The sequence below is a fragment of the Phragmites australis genome, chromosome 19, assembly GCF_958298935.1.
Source record: "Phragmites australis chromosome 19, lpPhrAust1.1, whole genome shotgun sequence".
Lineage (NCBI taxonomy): Eukaryota > Viridiplantae > Streptophyta > Magnoliopsida > Poales > Poaceae > Phragmites > Phragmites australis.
Genome location: NC_084939.1, coordinates 25329001 through 25350161, shown reverse-complemented (window position 1 = coordinate 25350161; position 21161 = coordinate 25329001). Strand labels below are relative to the sequence as shown.

The following is a 21161-nucleotide window of genomic DNA, read 5'->3' as shown; positions in this document are numbered from 1 at the left end:
ACCACTCAATATGACCAGTCACGATGTTCCCAGGTGTCAGGCGAACCTGAACCTCGGTAGACCGAAGCAGGGAGTCGAAGGGGGGTAAAGGCTTGGCTAAAATGGTCATAGAATCTCACTCATCGCTCTCCTTGCTTAGCTGCTCTAGGTCTTTCTATGCCACCGACATATCCTCCTGACAACGGCAAAGGCGGTCGCAGAAGTTCTCTCTTTGCAGGACGCATTCACGGGTCACCCGCTATAATTCCCTCCGCACCGTGAGTAGTTCCTCCCGGCAGGCTGGTCAAAAAACAGGTTGTAAGCCACACAGGAGTAGGCTGGTCGAGCCTTGCATGGGTAACTTGGGACTAGCACGTGGCCCAAGTGGTCGGAATAACACACCTTGACGGTCACTCAACGCACTTGCGTGCTCAACCACAAGCCCCAGCTCACGTTCGGTCGCCGCCTCCAAAATACGTCGGTCAGCGGGATCGTTGGGAGGATTGATCGGGGGCTGGTCGACGTAGGTGGGGGCTCGGTACGAACAGATGGTTTGGACACTCTAGGAACTCTACGACCACAACAACACAAACTCACCAGAGAACAAAAATGGGAGGCTTCATTCGAATATATTACAAGACAAAAAGTTACAATCAAGTTTTTACTCCTCAGTGGCCCCCACCCGGAAGACAGAAGTCACGTGGTCCACCGCTCCTTGACACTTCTGTTGTAACCAATCCTCAGCTTTGGTCCCGACGACCACGGCTCCCTCCCGGATAAGGTCCAGGTTGAAATGGGGTCATGACTGCGGTATCATCGAAAAATATACTCCGCAATCGACCTCACTGCCTGCGTCACGTCCTCGACACCCCTCATCGCCAGGGTGGCTGGGAGCATAGAAATTTTTTCCGCTAGGACCATGATGGCGTAGGCCTAGGTCCGGGCTGTGTGATTGTCCTTCGGCTTAGTGGCTCCCAGTCCGAGGCTCCCCAGGGGATTTGCCAGCGCCTTGAAGGCGTCCTGGAGAATGTGGAGGGAGGTGCATTCATCCTCCTTGAGCTGGGAGTGCTCAGCGGAAAGCGCAGCCTTCTCCCGCTGGAGCTCACCACACCTTTGCTGCAGCAGGAGCCCGACCTCCCTTTCTTGGGCCAGTTGCTTTTCCAGCTCAGCACACCTACTGGCCATTGCTTCCTTCTCTTCGACCAGCCTGCAAACAGAAGCGGGGAGGTAGTTGACCAGAGCAAGCAAGTCGGGGGCCGCCACGGACTCCTCGACCGACACCACGGAGATTGAAACCACCGTCGACGCTCCAGAGGGCAAAGCCAAGGCAGGGACTTCCTGCGGGGGCGCCATCGGATGGGTCATGACGGGAGACACGTGGGCTACCACGGGCCTGCGGCAAACAACAAAGTTACTGAATCAGGAAGGAACGAAAATCCAAAGCATCTATACTTACCCCAAAGAAACTAGACTGGGTTAGCTTTGGATTTGGGCTTTGAGGGAGTTGCTTACACCAGTTCTGGTAAGATTGTATTCACCCTAGCCATTACCCTAGAGTCGGATAAAGCCAAGATAAATGCCTCACAATCCATGCCAAAAAAGAACAAGCCTATGGAATGTATCTGTATTTGTTTCTCAGGAACACCAGAGTTATCTAGGTTCAGGCCCCTCGTGAGGTAATATCCCCACATCCTGTATATTCTTCTTCCCTCTTCCTCCTTTTTACAGAAGATATCCCCCTTTATATTCCAGGGGAGAGGTCTTACAAGTGGGCCCTAAAAAAGACACATGACTGTCCTAGAGAAACGATATAAGCAATCATTACAAGCCTACATTCACTGTGCCTGCCCTGGGTCCCTGCGGCGGACGTCCCATCCATTGGTCGCACCCCCGTTTGTCTCGCCTGAGGCACCCAGCCTGCCCTATCCTGTCGCAGGCTTCCCACGCGCGCCTGCTGAGCCCCTGTTGACCCGACCCGCTAAGACCCGGCGCCCTGCAACTAGACCCAAATAGGCCAGGCCTGCCCCGACTTGGCTAGGTCCGACCAGAGACCTCATGGCCAGAACATCGTGGACCAAGCGTCTGAGTAGAAGAGGTTGGCGGAGGACTCTTCCACCGCGGATGCGTCCAAACGTGTTCATGGAACCCCGAGTGCTGGTGGACCCGTAGCAGGGTTGTCTTCCCCGTCCAGTAGGTCCGGTGGTTTTGTGAGGATCAGAGTTGTGCTTAGCTCCCCGCCGCCGTGGTAGACAATGTCAAATCCATTTTACATTTGCCTTCTGAGCACTTCTCCACAAGAGAAAGTAGGTACTCATTCTCAGCCATGAGCTTTTTAACTTGCTCTCTAACATAGTTGAGCTTGTCCTTAATGATCATGTAGGTGGGACACTGAGGCTGCACATCCGTAGAACTCTCAGCACTCTCCAATCTAGACTCTAGATCCTTTATACGCTTATCTTTCACTTCAGCATCCTTTGAAAGCAAATGATAATTCTTGTAAGTGCATAAGAGAGTAGGTCTAGACTCCTCTTCAATGAACTTCTTCTTGGCAGTTTCAAGCCGACTGATGACTTGAGCATGCATAGTTTGAAGCTCGGTAAGCTCACTCATGACAACCAAGCAACTCATCCCCAACCTTGGCCCTAGACCTAAGCAACTCAAGCTCAGAAAAAACAGACTCATACTTAGGCCTAAGCTCCTTTAACTCACGTATAGCTTTCTTAAGTAACATATCCTAGCTAATAAGAGCATCATTCAAAGTATCAACTTGGATGGAAAGCTGATCGTAGGAAGGTAATACCTCAGATAGATCAAGCTCAAGGTCGATGTCGTTGTTGTCGTTCACCATGAAGCAGAGGCCGGTGAAATCATTAGCTTTTTTCTTGTTCTTCACTTGCGATTCCTCTTCATATGATCTCTCCTACTCCCTTGATGAGGTGTCGATGTCGCTAAGAGCTAGCACGAACATCCTAGAAGTCACCTTGGCCACCTTCTTGGCTATCTTATCGCGGTTCTTCTTGAAGAAGGGCTTCTTGTTCTTCTTCTTGTGCTTGTTGTAGTCGAGGTCGTTATCCTCCCTCTTCTTGAGCTTGGGGCAGTCTGCCTTGAAGTGAGTGGTATCACCACACTCAAAACAAGCATGGGAACCCCCTCTCCTCCGATCTCTCATGCTGTTTTAGAAGCGGGTGAACTTCTTCACGATGAGAGCAAGATCCTCATCATCAAGTGCATTTATCTGCTCCTCTGTGATAGAAACTAAGGAAGATAAAGCAAAACCACTCTGTGAAGTGTAAACACAAGAAAAGCTAGTTCCAGCCTGATTGCCACCATTTGGTCCGGAAATCAATGCCATGCTCTGAGATAGGGGGTTTTTGAGGCCAATTTGAGTCGCCTCGGCTATCTCGATGAATTTGAGCTTACTGAAGAGTTCATCATAAGTTAACGTGTCGTAACTTAGTGACTCTTCAATGCTCAAAATCTTCACTTCCCATATGCTATGGTCAAGAGCATAGAGAAGCTGGATCGCCCTCTCATAGTCAGAGTAGGGCAAAATACCAATGGATCTAAGGTTACTCCCAATTCCATTAAAACGAGCAAACATAGTATCCAAAGATTCACCAGGCCCTTGCACAAACATTAGCATTCTTTATTGTAAGTGTTTTGATGTATGACCTTAATCTGATTAGTGCCCTCATGAAAGACACTAAGAGTCGATCAGATTTCTTGATCAGTACGGAGGTTCTGAACTCTATCAAACCCATTATGACTCGGGCTAGCGAACAATATATTGTGAGCCTTGTTGTTGGTCTTATATTGTTCAATCTAGGTCGGAGAAGAACGAACAACAAGAATCATATAGTTGGAGTCCAGAATCTCCCATATTGTACTTCCTTGACTTAGGAGATAAGCCTCCATGCTCAGCTTCCAGTACAAAAAATCATGACCATTGAAGAACGAAAATTTTCCACTTCTCTCTATTGTCGCATACAGATCACAAAGCTGGTTAAGGTCAACAAGTGATCAAATCAGCTCTGATACCAATTGCAGGAACGAGACTGATGACTAGAGAGGGAGTGGATAAGTGCCTCAATAAATTTCTTACAAAATCAATGACGTTCTCCTATTTGGATCACCCAATGCACCTCAAAACTCAAGCGAAAACAAAAATACAGAGAAATCTTAACAAGAGAAAATCGAGACAAACGACTCCATGGATGGTTATGAACCATAAGTTTCATTTAAGATCAATACACCTTCCATCATTTGCTTAACCTCCACATGTTCAACTAGGATCACCTTTGACTCCGCTCGGCCTTCTTGATCATCCGACACTAAGCATTTCGTTTGGCCATAATCATCCCATCATCGACCGTCAAGTTGCATTCATCACATACACACAATGAGATAAGCAAACACATATCTCCAACTCCAATTCCAGTTAGTCCATAATCAATATGCTCAAATAAAATCCTAAATCAATTCAAATCACATCAAAGCTTATACAAAATCGAAAATTATCAAACCAAATAAATACAAATATCAATCACTCATCATAAATAAATCAAAATACATTTCAATTTAGTTTCGCATCATCCTTACTGACAAACCACGAGACCCATTAGCTATCATACTACACTTATTTTACCCCCACACTTTTGAAAAGTGATGGAGAAGAATAACCTTTTGTGTTATTCATTCTATATCCATTCTAGCTTTCTTAGGAGACCTTTCAAACAGCAGTAGAACTATGCTTAGATCTGTCTTCATTTACACGGATAGCCAAAAGGTAGGAATCACAGTATGGTGCCAACAAAATTAAACGTCCTTAAACAATTGTGCGCTTGTGCGAAACAGTCTGATAGAATAGTTGAGGTCTTTTGTTTCTCTTTTTTGCTTTTTGTTACGGCTTGCGCTGGGTGTGTTGCAAGTAAAATTTGGACCACAGTGGCAAGCAGCGAGCACGTACTCGAGCTTTGGATTCGTCTAGCTTGCATTGATTCTAGCAAAACTCACACCAAACTAAAGCTAAGCTGGCATAGTGTGAGGGCAAATGTTGCATGAATGCTTGTCGTCCGTTTCAGCTTCCCATGCTACTACTTAGTATTTCGAGAGAGTCAAAACTCCAAGGCTAGACGCAGTGAAGCCAGACTCAACCACCCTCTCCTCTATAACACGAAAAATCTACCAGTGCATACGGATGTTTATTAGACCATTTATTTATATTAAAATTTGTATTAAAATGATAGATAAAAAATCTAACAAATTAATAAATATTAGATAATAGAGATAGATAATCGAGATAAACTTAATTGCATAAAAGACATGCGAGCTGCATTTTCCTCTCCACTCCTCTCTCACCTTCTCTTTTCCAGAATGCACGCAGCCGTTCCTTGTCGCGTCTCGAAGCAGAGCTTTGGCCCTCTCACCTACATGAGTACGTACGTACGTTGCTGGGGTGACTTGAATCTTGCGAGCTTTTCGAAAGGCATTGACTGACGCACTCACAGTAGTCCAGTGCCGTTTTCGTGTGAGCACTAGTGACTTGGGTGAGCAAATGCATAGGACTGTTTGGTTTTTTGTCTTAACAGCTCAAGCTAAAATTTGGACAGAGTTTAAATCAATATAGTGTCAAATTTTGATCGTTAAAATGACATTTGGTTTGAGATCAAACTAAAATTTAGCAAGTTAAAAATTTTGATGGATGATTTCGAAATTTACCAAAAAGGCTATAGAAAATTTTTTGCCCATCAAATTTTTTTCAAGACATGATCAATTTTAGCATTAAACTAAATAGAGACCAAATTTTCAATGTACTGCCGAAATTTAACTTACTCTCTTTGGTTCCTAACCAAACAGCCCTATAGTCCAAAACAAAGGAGGCGTTTTCGTCGCATGATGGTTCATGTTTCGGCCAAAAACCATTTTGTTCCTTGCGAGACAGCCCGGAACTGAAAGCAAGCACCAACCAGTACCAGACACAAGTGACCTCCCTGGCTGTTGCTCCATCTACCCATTTAGTTTAGTGTTGAATGTTTTAAGTTTAGCAAACTGATCCAACACCATTGTTCTCGTGGTGTACAGTGTACTCCATGTAACGAAGTACATGCACACATATACAAGCTTAGCGTCTGTTTGTTTCAGTTTCTGTTTTTAGATTATTTTAAAAAAAGTTGTATTTTTGGTTTGTCTGAAAAACTGCTTTTAGAAATAAGATGTTAACTTCTACAATAATTTTTTAGTTTATCAGTACATAGCTTCTCAGAAAAATGTCTCTCAGCGAGCTTCTTAACTTTAGTTAATTTTTCTCTAAAGTACGTTTCTAATTTCTTATAAGATACTTTTCCAAAATCTCATTTATTCTAACTCGTGACTTTTGATGTCTCATAGCAGCGGAAATATATAAAAAAAAACAGAAAACAAAGAGGGCCTTACACTCAGTCAGGAGAGATCGGGCATGCATGCATGCACACAGACAATTCATGATGATGCCCGGGGAAACATTAAAGGGAACTCAACGCCATGGTAGCAAATTGCTGTGCCAGCAACAGAGGAAAGATGGCATGCATCCATGCATGTTTTTTTCACACGAAGTAGTGATGAGAGGAGAAGACGGGAACAGATGAGAAATAGCTAGGGCAATCACTGAACAATTTCAGTGCTAGGTGGAGTACCTCGGAGTCCTCGATCCTCTTCAATCTATCTTACGAATAAAGCCAGTGGTGATGGGGTCGTATGCATTTTATCATGTATTTCCCATGGAAAAAACTGTGATGTTTGCCAAAAGTTTTCTTATTGAAGTACTGTATGACGTTTCATACTATCAATTCATAGTTAATCTAGGCAAAGAAGATATATTGGGAAGACAATCTTCAAGACCCAATTCTTTGCCCGGTTGATCCAATACTGGACTTCTAACCATTTAACATCCAATTGAGTATTGCAAAACCAATCCAGAAAAACTGAGACATTCGCATTCTTATTGTTTCGATATGAGCACTAGTTCACCTAAATTTGGAAAATAAAGTTGCCTATGTTCTTCCTACCTCGGATTACAATTCATAAAAGGTTTTTTTTTAGTTGCCTAATTATTACCGGGTCCATCGGGATACCATTTCTGCGTGAATGAAAAGCTGGAGTCCGTTCAGAGCCAAACTGTATACGCCAATTATTAGTAACATCGGAGCGTTTGTATATATATATATGAGTTGTACTGCTGTTTTAAAAAAACTATTAGTAACGCCAGGTAATCATGAATAAATACCAAATTTTGGAACCACCGAGCCCATCGGTTCAAATTTCCAACTCCCCACCCAGGATGTTTTAACCGTGGACGGAGCAATACTATTGCTTTACATAATTACATTTACAAAACTTGATAATATAGAAACTAGTTTAAAATCCATTTTTTACATTACAATTAAACCTCTGTAGACCTCGAATGTCGACAATATCACGCCATACAGTTCAGTCGGAGATCCCTCTTCCCTGACCTCTCAATCCAAGCTTCAAACCCATCCACTCTTGTTGGACAAGCAAAATGAGCCCCCTAGATTTGAAGAGCATAACACAATTCAAATCACTCCACCAAAATTTTCCCCAAACATGAGATTGATGGAGGGAAACTGAAACGAGGGAGCACCGCCTCCAGCGTCCAGCCAGCCTATTTAATTCACTGTGCTGCTGCCTTTTTTTCTACAACCGTGCCCCCACCCCGCTCCTCTCCCCTCCCTGTAACTCCGCTTTTTCACCTTCCATCTCTCCCCTCCCCTCGAAGAAGAAACAAACCACCTGATAAGGACGCACCCATGGCGGGGGCTGCCTGCTCCTGGGACGCCATGGACGTCTACGAGGCCACCAAGGCGGTGTTCGCGCGGGTGCAAGCGCTCGACCCCGACAACGCTTCCAAGATCATGGGCATGCTCCTCATCCAGGACGACGGCGAGAAGGACTTGATCCGCCTCGCCTTCGGCCCCGAGCACCTCCTCCATTCCTTCGTCGCCAGGGCGCGCGCCGAGCTCGCCGCCAAGCCCTCGTCCCCACCGTCACCCGTGCTCGGGCCGGTGCAGACCGGGCCGCCCTGGGGGATGCCTAGCCCTGGAGCCGAGCAGCAGGTTCCGTTCGCCGGCGACCAGGTGGGCTACGACGGAGGTAACGCGTTCTACCCTGAGGAGTACGATTGTTGGTCGCCGGCGAGCGGCGGGCACAGCCGGAGCTTCTCGCTGAGCGACGCCGAGGCCGCCGCGGCGGGCGCGTGGAGGCCGTGCCTGTACTTCGCGCGGGGGTACTGCAAGAACGGCTCCTCATGCCGGTTCCTGCACGGCTTGCCCGAAGACGATGCGGCGGCTGCAGAGCGGGAAATGGTGGTCATGCGCGCCAAGGCCATGGCCGCCGCGCGGCCACCGCAGCTCATGGCGTCTGCGTTCCCCTTCTCGCCGTTGCCCAAAAGCCTCAACTTCCTGCTCCAGCAGCAGCAGCAGCAGAGCGAGCCCCAAAGGTGCCACCTTTACCGCCCAAGATTGCATTTTTGTTTCGGTCTTGTGTCATTTTCGCGTCTTGCTAATTTCGGGTCGCTGTTTCAGGGCGGCGGCCGCGGCCGCCATGCTACTTGGCGGCGAGGACATGCACAGGTTCTCCATGCGCTCGCCTCGGATGGACCGCGGCGACCTCATCGCCAACCCCGCCGCGCGGCAGATCTACCTGACATTCCCGGCCGACTCCACCTTTAGCGAGGAGGACGTGTCCAATTACTTCAGGTACCAAACACGCCGCCATTGTTGCGTTGTGTTCTGTTCGGAGTATATCATAGTCCAGTCATGGATGTAATCGATGGATTGTTTTGCGATCGAGCAGCACGTACGGGCCGGTGCAGGACGTGCGCATCCCGTACCAGCAGAAGCGCATGTTCGGGTTCGTCACCTTCGTCTACCCGGAGACAGTGAAGGCAATCCTCGCCAAGGGCAACCCGCATTTCGTGTGTGACGCGCGCGTCCTCGTCAAGCCCTACAAGGAGAAGGGCAAGGTCCCCGATAGGTTCAGGCACGTCACCCCTTGCCTTCCTCCACCGCACGTTTGCACATTGCTTGTTCTGACGATTTCCGTTGCTAAAAAAAAGTATTTTTACTTTCAAATTTTGTTTGATTGCAGGAAGCTGCAGCACCCGCACCATGGCGAGTTCGCTGGCTGCACGACGCCTACCGGATTGCTGGATTCCATGGACCACTTCGACCTGCACCAGCCACAGATCGGTGAGTAGTAACCGTTCTCTACATGCATGCATACGCTACAGATTTCAGATGTGTAACTAGTTGATTTTGGAACTGTTAGGGCCAAGAATGATGTATGGAAACCTTGCCAACCACGAGGCATTTCTGAGGAGGAAGCTCGAAGAGCAGCAGCAGGCAGCCGAGCTGCAGCAAGCCATTGAGCTGCAGGGTCGCCGGTTTATGGGGTTGCAGCTTCTCGACCTCAAGAACAGGCATCTCAGCTCCCCCGTCGGCTCACCTATAGCTCTGAGACAAACTGATGACAAAGGCAGCGTCAATGCCAATTGCAACGTCCTCCATTTGGAGGATGTGACCATCCAAGGTCCAGTCTTCGATCTTGACAAATTCTTGGCTCTTGCATTAATGAGGTACTTGCAGGTTGAGAGGTTGTAACTCCATGGTTTCTTGTTGCAGATAACAAGCTGAATAGCCTAGCCATCAGTGCGCCTGCATCTGCTGCTATCTCTGCAACTACTGCTGAAGGCAAGCATGAGGAGCAGCGGAAAGAGGAGGATGATGACGGCACTCCCAAGCAGGCAGTCAATCCTGGGGAAGAGGAGAAGAGGGAATCTGGTCCTGGGGCAGCAACACCCAATGTTGCTTGTGGATTCCAAGAAAGGTAAGATTGTTGTTCTGGGAGTAAAATATTTTACCAAATGCGCACTAAGGCCACAGGCTATTTCTTTTACGGGAAAGAAGAAAAAAAAGTAGAGAAACAAAGCAGATTTGCACTACCTTTTCCTTTCTTTATTTATATGTCATATGCTTTCTCTTTGATTGATCAAATGTGCCTCTAAAAGCTATTGTAAAAGGAGGTGAGGTATATAGGCTGTTAGAGTGCTGATCATAGGTGATCTTGATTGGAAGTAACAAAAGGGGAAAAGAAATACATTGACAAAGGGTAGGGAAAGGAGAAAATGAACTAATGACCACAACTAATAACTATTGTTAACCAATTTCTTCGTGCAACTTGTTCCCTTTTTTGGGGGATCTTTCCAGGATTGATATGTTTCTTGCTGTTTGAATTGTATTTGCAGTGGCGTGGAGAATTTGCCTGATAGCCCCTTTGCGTCTCCCACCAAGGCCTCAATTGATACTGCTGCTACAACAACTCACACTGTTAACATCAATAACTGCAACCCTTATCATGTGGCTTCATCCCTCTTCCCCCCAACACCCCCCACCCTTGAGCTGCCCCCCTACAGCTCATGCTTCTTTCAAGCGCCCAGGTAAAATCCCAAACACTTCATGTTTTCTTAATTGTTTGTTACAGCAGAATGTGCTATTGTTACTGTTTATGTAGTTCTAGTATGAACTTGTCCCCTTGTTTGTTCAGGTTTTCCTCTGGGCATGAAGCCATTGGGCTGTGAATACAGAGCAAAAGGGTCGCCTTTCCTCTAAGCTGGGAGTAAGTATCAACAGCTTTGTCTTTTGAGTGTGCTGTAACAATCAACTGCTCAATCATGATGTATATAAAATTAGTATCCCGTCAATCCCTCCTGATGGTTGTGTTATTGGTTTTTTATGTGTGTTGTCTGCAGGGACTATCATGGCCCATCAAGTAGAGGAAAGCGAAGAAAGCTTTAACAAATACTAGGTGTATCAGAGGAACAGCAACAACAGCAACAAAGAAAGAAGTCTAGGTTGTTTAGCGCTAGGCCTCAAGTATATGATAGTAGTCCAATAAATAATACGACTCGTTTAGTAGCTAAGTATACCGTAGCTGCTGAGGTAAGTAGTAACTTGTACTGGTAGCCAGTAGTTGTCAAGTGACATGGCTGCATACAGACATCAAAAGAAAAACAGGTAGTGAGAACGGAGAGATTGGACAAGCTGCAGTGACAGAAGGAAAGTGATGAGAGGAGCACTGCAGGACCAGAGCACTCACGGGTGCAGAGAATCAAAGAGGAATCACCTCATCAGCAATTCAGCAATGACCCCTCATCTGTGTCCTTTTTTTGCCCATGAGTCATTTATGGATGCAGCAGCATCACTCTAGTCTGTGCAGCCAACTTCTGCTATTCTCCTTTTCACCCTTGTAGAACAGTAGAAGCTAGTAGAAAAAGAAATGGAAAAGTAATTATCAATCATATTTGTCTTTGGAGTAGTATATTTTTACTGCCTTCTAGTATACTTTATAGTGAATGCGATCTGTTTGTTTAGATTTATCTGAACAGAACTGCATGTTCTGGTGCTGAGGCTCAAAGTTTGAAATCTGTTTAAGGTCCCAGAAAGATTGACAAGCAGTTCAAAAGGGTAGTACATGAAACCTGAAAATGTTTATGCAATGCCAATGCTATGTGTTGCCAGCTAAGTTGGTTGCAGCTGGTTAAAGATGACATATTTTGCTGCGATTTGTAAGTTTGAAATTTAGCTCTCTGAGTTTTGGTCCGGTTTGCCGATTTTTCGGCGAACCAAAAGGCAGCGTGTGAGAGTGAGGAGAATCTGGTGTTGCGAAGTGATGTGGCTGTTGATGGAGATCTGATGGGGAAAGGGGAACAACACTCGCACGCACCTTTCGGTTGTTTGATGGGATGGCCAACTTCAGCATTGCGCATGCAGCCATGGTCTCTTATTTGTTTTCCTCAGGTGTACTGCAATGGAAACCCTCTTGCTCACATTTGACTTGTTACTGCATGGTCACGGGTGTGCATTTCAACATACCAGCGGGCGGCACATTGTGTTCATGTAAGAGCATCTCCAGCAGCCTTCATACAACTTGTTATAACGCACAGAAAACACACCTTCAACAGAATAGTCAATAGGGTTGCTATTCCTATTGACTCGCCATCGCGTGAGAGAGGGTCGCCAAATTTAGCTTGTGTGTGTGCCTCGCTATCCCAACCTCAAGTACACTACCTTCGTTCCTCTGTTCCCGTCTTCATTCCTTCGTTCCCACACAGCGTCCTCGGCCTCCCCTCCTCCGGTCTCGCTACAACTTTCGAACCCATCACCACGTGCCCTCGATGGCCGCCTCTACCTCCAGTGTCACGGTAGCAGCCAGCCCTGCCGCCACACGCCCTCTCTGCTATCACGAGGACCAGATGGTGTGGCTGGGGAGGCCCGAGGTGGCACATGGGCAGTCCTCAGTGGCAGCAGCGCGTAGAGGCCGCAGGCATAGGGGAGGCCAAGGTGGCGCACGGTTAGGCCCCAACGGCAACGGCGCATAGAGACCACAGGTAGAGGGGAGGGGGGGTTAGGAAGAGGAGCAGATGTGACGGTGGTGGACAGGAGGCGTGGGGAGCGGGCCGGCGACAGAACACCGATGGGGAGCACAAGGAGGGGCGCGTGGAGCAGGGAGGTGTGGTGGGTCATCGTGGAATCAGAGGTGGGGGGGGGGGAGGTGGAAGAGGAATGCGCCAGACATGTAGCCGCCGCTCGAGCTTGTCTCGACTGAACACGTAATGATCTGTGTTGCTACTGCTATGCTTGATTGGTTGTATGCTTGATTTCTGAGACCAAATTTTATTAGTGGAGCTACTGCTGCTTGAATGCTTGATTGCTTCATTCCTCGTCCTGTATGCTGCTCTGTGCTGCTACTGTTTGCTTAATTGCTTCGGTGTTTGAGGTGCACTGAAGTTGTATGATGAAATACCATTTAAGAAACACTCGTTGTACAAAATTAATTGTTGCAAAAAATAGCCCCTCCAAAAAAATAATCATTATAAATAAAATCTAGGTAAATAGAATATAGAGAGTGAGATTTGGTTAGTCTGCTAGAGTGTGCAGAAATATGAAAAGGGAATATTTTAGAGTGGATAACCAAATGGAGATATGGAGGGTAAAATTTGACTAATCTGCTGAAGATGCTCTAACATAGCATCAAGAAAAAAATGCAGATTAGTATACTAATCAAGGATTAGAGTACTGGTGTCAGGTGTAAGGCCTTATTAGGCAGATAGATGACCCATCTATGCCTATGCCCTAGAGAAGAGACGGCTTGATAGGAGGAGTACATGTAACTTGTGCACTCTTGGTTAATCCCTAACCACCGGGCCTGCGAGATGTTGCCATTAACGGAAGAAAGGGGCTGTCTGGTTCTAGGTCTTATAGCCAAGTAAAAATTGGTCTTGTCTATTTCGAGTAGATAGGGATATATATATATATATATATATATATATATATATATATATAATGGATATAATAAGAGGATATAATGGATATAATAAGAGGATATGTCTATTGGGGAGACATTCCTCTTGATCAATTATTCTAGTTGTAAACTTATAGTTGAAAACTCCTTTAAAACTTTGTGGAAAAATATGAGGAGAAAATAATATATTGATATACTATTAAAATTATTTTAAAATTCAATGAGAAAATAAGGAGAAAATGATACAATATATATTATTATTATCTCACAGTAAACTCATATGAGAAAACTTTGAAAAAGAAAAACTCATAAGCGAGTTTAAAGATCAATATTATGATATATGGATCAATATGTCTTCGATATATTCCTTAAAATACTCCAGTACGAAAAATATGAAATATGACATATATTTTTGTGTAGATATTGCCTTATTAAAACGTTTTATGAGAAAACCTCGTAAGTAAAATTCGTATAGGAAAAATAGTATAATATGATGGACGAACAAATTATAATTCAGGAGAAAACTCTCCCTGAATCTTGTAAATATCGAAGTCATCGCATACCGATACTATAAACATATTAGAATGTCGAAGCTGGTAAGGACTTTACAAATAAATATGTGAGATTATCACAAGATTTAATTTGCAAGATATCTATATCTCCACATTATTGTAACCTATGAGGATAAAACAATTTAGGAGAAATATACTTAGTGATATTACTTTTTATGTAACCCGTTTGCATATGAGCAACACAAGTATTATTATCTTTCTAGATAATAGTTGATGATTCAATGAAACCAATACCACATGACTTTTATTTGGTTGATCATTCTGTGAACACATACACATGTATGTGATGTTTCAAAATGATATGTGGAAGTAGTCTCTGGAATTTGTTTTGATGATTCCTATGAGAATGATATATCACTATAAAATCAATCTGTGATATGGTGTTATAGGAATCAATTATATAGCTAGTGCCAAAATATCCCACTATGGTCATATCTAGATTTTTCAGATAGAATAAATCTAGACCTGTGATGCCATAAAGATATCTGTGGATATCATTTTTGACTTCCACCTAATGGTGTTGTTGGAACTGCGCTATTTAAGCTAGAAAGTTTATCTTCAAATGTAATATCAGGCTTGTTGTGATTTGCAAGATATATGGACGCTTTGATGGCACTAAGATATAAAACTTTAGATTCAATATCTTTTCATCGTCAACCTAAGGTATGAATAGATCTTGATTCGTATTTAGGGATTGAATGATTATAAGTGTTTTGATGGATATGATTGTCTAATATCATTTAGATATTGTAGACTAATGGATAAATATACTTGAAGAAATATGCTCGTCCAAATAATTAATCTCAAATTTGGATATGATTGTCCAAATCATTAATATCAAATTTCGAATTTCATCATAAGATGATTACATTTGGAATTTCAAATCTCATTGTCCAATATCATTTGGATATGAATGTCCAAATCATTAATCTCAAATTTCGTCTTAAGATGATTATATACTTTGTCGAGTATGGTTTGGAGATGATACAAAATTCAATTAGAATTTTATTATGAACACACATATGAAATAATTGTAGTTGGAGTAACCCTTATATGGAATGAACTCATTTAGCCCGTTGTTCTCATTTAGTCACTTGCACTACAATCAACTTAGCTGCTTAAAGTAATAGAGTGATTTTAAGATGTACATAATATATATTGTGATTTGTATTTAGATTCAGAATATGAAATCTATTATCTTGTGTATTTTTCCCCATCCCACTCTTTTACAGAAGATATCTCCTTTATATTCTAGATGGGTAGAAGTCTTATAGGCGGGTCCAACAAAAAGATCCATGACTGCTCAAAAAAATGATATAAATAATCATTAAAAGTATACATGCGTTGTGCCTGCCCTGGGTCTCTGCGACGTCCGTCCCATCCATCGGCTGCACCCTCTTTTATCGCGCCCGGCCTGCCCTATCCTGTCGCAGGTTTCCCACACGCGCCTGTTGTATCTCCTGTCACGTCTGCGAGCCCATCCCGTAACAATTAATGTCTACGGGATAGGATATGGTAAGTCTACACCGGCCATGCCGCCTCAGCCGGAGTGAACAGCCTGGGGAAGAAAAACGGCGTGAATAGCGATATTAAATAGGGTTTGACTGGCCTAGACGAGTACCTGCCCCCCCCGACTAATAAGGACTAGTCACGTAGAATCTTGCGAAGGCCATGATCGTGGTCGCGCTGGTGTCAACTGGTTGCGTAGGGGTTATGGGCCAAAGAACGAAAGTGGATACTGGCAAAACTGATCGTTACGTGTCATCCTGCTGGGGATCCCTATATTTTTTACATCGACAGGTGTCTATTTGTAACATAATCCATGTATTTGTTTCCCTCACTTAGTTTGATTTAGTATTGTTCAAAAAAATGGCTAGCTTAGGATCAGTTCGGTTCTAGATCCAAAAGGCTTGACTAAAATTTGGCATTGTCAATTCGTGGCAAGAGCCAAAATGTGGGTAATGTCAAGAAAAAAAATGCTATTTAGATGATAGCCATGCCAAATCTTGCTATAACTGTTAATATGATATGTAGGATCTAACGGTGATCAATTTTTTTCCTCATTGAAACATAGCCATGTGGGCTCTTATTTGGCCACCTACAGTAAACAGTGGCCATGTAGACCTATATAACATTGCTGGTACTTGCTATTTTGTATATATTAGCATCTGATGTTTGATAATTAAAAAATTCCGAACTATGTATCAGCAATGGGCTGCTCACACCTCATCTATGGATTGATTGGCAGCCTGGCCAAAACTGAGCCGCCCACTGTTTACTGTAGGTGGCACTAGTTAAATTTTCATGAGGCAGCCAAATTTTGGCTCCAAATCAGCTAAATTTTTAGAACGGATCAAAATTTGGCTTAGACTTACCTAAGTCTGAAACCAAACACCAAACACGCCCTTACGGAGCCGAATCTTAGTTCCCATCGGGAGAGCAAATTGGGACCTCCATTTTAGCTTGGCCAATGGCTATGCTTGTGCTGATGTGGCAGCATCCGTTTAGTTGCATTAAATGTATTCTTTTTTCTATTATCAAGCTCTAAATCATATTATTTGCTAAACCGTGCATTCAATTTGTAATTCGTTTGAACCGTTATGTCTTTGTAATTAAATCTATAAATCAAGACTTAATTTAACTATATTTTGACACTAAAAAATAGTTATATAGGTTTCATATGTTATACTCGTAGCTTTAATTTTTTTGACATGGCTATAATACACTCTTTTCTAAACTCATTTTTGACCCTGTCTTAATATTGGTTTGGTCATGAACCAAACCCTTTTTTTTACTTCATTTTAGCATAGCCAATATTTGATCTTAATCCCTAGTGTCATAAAACAGGCCCGAAGTGATTGATGCTGGGCTGCATGGATGAGATATAGATACTTTATAGTACTACACCGTTACTAAAGGGTACAAGAATAGAAAGAAAATGGAATAAAATAAAAAATATATTGTTTGGATGGTCTTACCCAAATCAACATAAGTCCGCACGGCATGCTTTGGACTGCGGCAAGATATTTTACCTTGCATGCTCACAAATGTAACGTACTCGCTTCAGCTATAAATACATGTTGCTTTGAATCACTATTTTCAATTAAAATATATTTATTAAATTTGTAAATCACTATTTTCTATTAAATTTATTAAATACATGCTCACAAATGGAACGTACTCGCTTCAGCTATTTATACGCATTCTCTCTCTCTATATAGTATATATTATGCAGGTACCCGTAGCGTACCTATAGAATGCGTATAACCGTGCGCGCCGAACAATATAGTTTTGTTGTAACCAGAGTGCCAACCATATTGTAATTATGTTACGTAACTCTTTTAAAATCTTAAGACTTTATCAAAATATAGTGATTCAAAGGTAAGTTGGATGTATACGTGGCATCAATAAATTAGCTCTTTTGTTTTGTTGACTCACGAAAGGCATGATTGGAGCGCGTGTGTAAGAATCTGGCTCGATCGATCAGACAGCGTGTAGCGCTAGCACAGATCTATTATGTGTCTATACGTAGAATAGTCTGATCGTGCGTATAGTATATATATATATATATATGTGTGTGTGTGTGTGATTTTTAAAGTTTTTAAACTAAATATTTTGAAAGATTGTTAGTTGTGGTGGTGCAAAGGCAGCCGTGAAGCCGGTGGCTGCACGTGAGGAGGGGGCGGCGCTGCAGGTAGCGAGCTCGGGGAAGAAGATGGTCGGGCGGGGCGTGCTAACCCGATCCATGTTCTTGACTTGGTAACGAGTACAAAGGTGCCCATCCTCTTAATTTATTCAGCAAAAGTAAATGAAGACGACAGTACGAGACACGATTGGGTTACAAAATGAATGGTCCTCAAGAACATTAATCTGTCGACACCAACATCCCGGGCGTAACGAGGCATCAGCCATGATGAGGCGCAACGTAACCAGGAGATTCTGTAGGAGGACTCAATGCGACAGTGTCCCATGCATGCCTTGAATGCTCAACCATTGCATTGGGTGCTCCCTCCGCGTCGGAGTGATTGCTGTTTTCGTTAATCAACTCGCTTCTTCTATAATCACACGACGAGTATTTTATGTTACTGGTCCTTGGAGCAGGAGTTCACTGTTCATGGGTTAAAGAATGAGTTGCCTGCCATTCCAATGAGACGAACCTTAGGAAACAGCGCACCCTTAACTCAATTTTGGATTCCTGCATGCATGGTAAATAATACTTAATACTACCTGGTGAATGTGTTAGGACTAAGGAGGAACATGATGATTACATGATCTGATCTGCTACAAGCTAGTACAGAGTCGGAACCGAAGCATGCATCAAGCGGATGGTAACAGCGTCGACATACATTCATGGTGGAGATGAATGGAGCAAAGCTCTGTACACAGCATACCCGATAGCCTGTGCTGTGCCACAGCTGCCCAGTCTGAAGTCTGTACTGCTACTACTATAGTAGTATCACACTTGTCATTGTTCAGACTGTCAAAAGCCACATTTTTACCAGATAACTAGAGCAGTGTGTCAATCAAAATATGGCCAGAGTGAAACAAACGGTTTAACTCCATAGGGACGGCGAGTACTACTGGGCTTGGGGTCCTACTTGCTCACCACCGGCCCAATTCAGCCCGGACCACCCTGCAACGTTGTGTTCCCTAATGAGAATATGCTATTTTCAAGTGCTTTCTCTAGTTTTTTTTTTCACGAGATGAGTATAAATCAGGACGCACATAATCCACTTGTACTAAACACTCACTCCTAATGCACGCAAACACGTGCACGTCCTAAACAAACATGTTACATACGAAAACTCGCTAAAAATACACGCGTGTGCTACTCGAAAAGCATGGACCCCTGCCCCGATGAGGCTTGGGAACCGATCCAGAGATCAGACTCCGAATCGGCCCATTCCTACCAATGAAAGAAATCAACCGAGCTATCGCTCAGTCCTCAAGTGCTTTCCGTAGTTTACAAGGTCTAAAGAATGCTCAGAAGCACGAGGGCTTTCGATTCAGACAATCTATTATCACACAAATCATACTTCGGAAACTGTACTGGCGATTTCCCTGTAGTTTCAGAGTAGCTTTTCTTCATAACGTAATTTTAGAGTAACATATTTATTTGCAGCGGCGGATCCGGGGGGGCTGGGGAAGCCCCTACTCTCAGAGCACTTGAGGGACCATCAAGTCTCCCTATAATTTTTGGGCATAGAAGATGAAGAAAAAGAAAAGAAGAGAAAGAGAAAGAAGAAGAAACAAGAAGTTGAGGTCTCTAATTCTTAGCTCTGGACCTGCCACTGTTTATTTGTGTCATAGATTGGCATCCTGTCCAAGCAAACTGAAGCCATATAGTATCATCTAGCTGCTACTCAGTTTTTGCTGTTTAGAAACTTTTCACGTATCGCTTGGTACCTGAGCTGCAGCTTGTCCAACGGCGGCAGGTGATCCTTCACGACCGGCGAGCTCTGGAAATTCCCCATCCACGCCGTCAAGGACGGGAACGTCTCCTCTGTGATCATCTTCACACCGGTGATCTCCTCGTATATAGGAATCACATACGCCAACGAACCGAGCGATAAGTCGACGAAACCGATCTTCTCTCCTGCAAAGAATCGCTTTCCACAGAGTTCCTTCTCCAGAACCAGCAGCTGCTCTATGGCAGCTGCATATGCGTCCTCCTGTTCTTGGCCTTGGGTGGTGAACCACTTCCAAATCGGTGGCGAGAGCTGGGAGTATATCACGATGGATGAATGATATGATTGCACTTGAAAGTTGAACTAAAGTTTAGAACCGAAAAGAAGCTGTAAAATTCTTACTTTATCCGAGCCGAACCTTGCCCAGAAACGGGTCATGGCACGCTCATAGGGATCCTCCGGCAAGATAGGGTCACCGCAGTGCTTCCACGCCTCATCGATGAACTCGAGTATGACCTCTGATTCTGCGATCGGTTTACCTTGATAGACCAGCACAGGAACCTTCTTGTGCACAGGGTTGTACTCAAGCAGCAGGTCACTCTTGTTCCCGAGATCCTCCTCGATGTAGTCGTACTTGACGCCTTTGATCCTTAGCGCCCATATCACTTTGAGAACGTAAGGGCTCGACCGTATGCCGAACAGCTTCACCTTGTCTTTCTCGTCTTGATGATTCATGGCGGAGTGGTGTACTGGTGAACTTGATCGTTTGCTACCTATTCGCTTTTGCAGAGATTTTTCTTGTGGTGGAGATTGTTGTCAATCTATAGTCAGCTTCGGCGGCTTGACTTGTGATAGAATAATCTGCATGGCATGGTATGTGACTCTTCGTCGTAAACGTGAGTTCTTTTCGATTCGTTCTGAACTCCTGATTGGTCGTTGTATTGTGATCACATTATAGCTTTATGCGAATATGTATCGAATATAATGTACAAGTCTGGTTACAATTTGAAGTTGTAATTGGCTGTATAGTATAGAGTTGGTGTTTTACTCTTGTGTAACCCGGTTTTCTCATAAATATAAGAGGACCACTATTCTCATCAGCATGATGATGTAGCGACAGGCTCGCGAGGGGAGGAGACGTTCTGTCAGGATCCCAGAGCGAATGGTGTTGCAACTGTGAGGAGCTCGTGGCAGAACTTGTCCTGAATGTTGCGCATGAGCTCGTTCTTGGACATGACGATCTTGTTGACCAGGGCAGACGGGCGTCGGTGCTTGTTGGTCATACGTCTGGACTACAACTACGGTGGGAGCCTTGTCTGCGGCGTCGACTTGGCTACCAGGACGAATTTCACGTGCTCTGAGAGACCCTCTTCATCACCCTCTTTGTCTTCTTCTTCGGCGCATTTGTCTCTTCTAGCACCAGAGGAGGAGCCTCTGTCTTTGCAGGTCCCTCCTCGCCGGAAGACGTCAAGCCACCAGCTTAGGTGTTTCCCCGTTGGATTCTGCCTTGGTGCACATCCTTAGGTCTAGCACACGGCACAACTTTCATCGTAAGCCTGTCCCCTGTGTCGCTCTTGAGGGGTGGCTTGGGCGACCAACCAAACCCTAGCACCGTCACCCCCCACCCTTTCGACTGCCTCGTCGCCACCCAAGCACGTCACCAAAAGTCCACGCGGGTGCAAGGATGGCGGTAGCATGGCATTCCATTTCTACCTAGGGTAGGTTTTCCTCCAACGTGACTGGTGCAGGGATGTCGTCGGAAGCCCGTGAAGTTGAGCGGTGCGTCGGGCGCGCTCCTAGAACCAGCGGTGGCACTTTGGGCGGCCATCCAGTGGTATGTCTAGGC

The 21161-nt window shown here is 44.5% G+C and overlaps 2 protein-coding genes across 6 annotated transcripts; one reads left to right on the top strand and one right to left on the bottom strand.

Moving 5' to 3' along the window:
• Positions 1-7624: 7624 nt before the first annotated feature.
• On the top strand, positions 7625-11332 carry LOC133900872 (zinc finger CCCH domain-containing protein 53-like). The gene is made up of 9 exons (XM_062342129.1): positions 7625-8473; positions 8559-8732; positions 8830-9015; positions 9124-9224; positions 9304-9564; positions 9657-9861; positions 10280-10471; positions 10579-10650; positions 10784-11332. The coding sequence occupies exons 1-8, from the start codon at positions 7785-7787 to the stop codon at positions 10610-10612; spliced, it is 1842 nt and encodes a 613-aa protein (XP_062198113.1). The 5' UTR covers positions 7625-7784; the 3' UTR covers positions 10613-10650; positions 10784-11332.
• Positions 11333-15413: 4081 nt separating this feature from the next.
• On the bottom strand, positions 15414-20124 carry LOC133901051 (glutathione transferase GST 23-like). Of its 5 annotated transcripts, none has more exons than XM_062342346.1 (3): positions 19718-20124; positions 19314-19627; positions 15414-15465 (listed from the first exon to the last, which is right to left on the bottom strand). In XM_062342346.1, the coding sequence occupies exons 1-3, from the start codon at positions 20048-20050 to the stop codon at positions 15429-15431; spliced, it is 684 nt and encodes a 227-aa protein (XP_062198330.1). In that variant the 5' UTR covers positions 20051-20124; the 3' UTR covers positions 15414-15428. The 5 variants fall into 5 exon arrangements, with proteins under 5 accessions (XP_062198330.1, XP_062198332.1, XP_062198334.1 ...); XM_062342348.1 differs by lacking the exon at positions 15414-15465 and adding an exon at positions 17725-18102 and having other exon boundaries at positions 19718-20122; XM_062342350.1 differs by lacking the exon at positions 15414-15465 and adding an exon at positions 17727-18042 and having other exon boundaries at positions 19718-20122.
• Positions 20125-21161: the final 1037 nt, after the last annotated feature.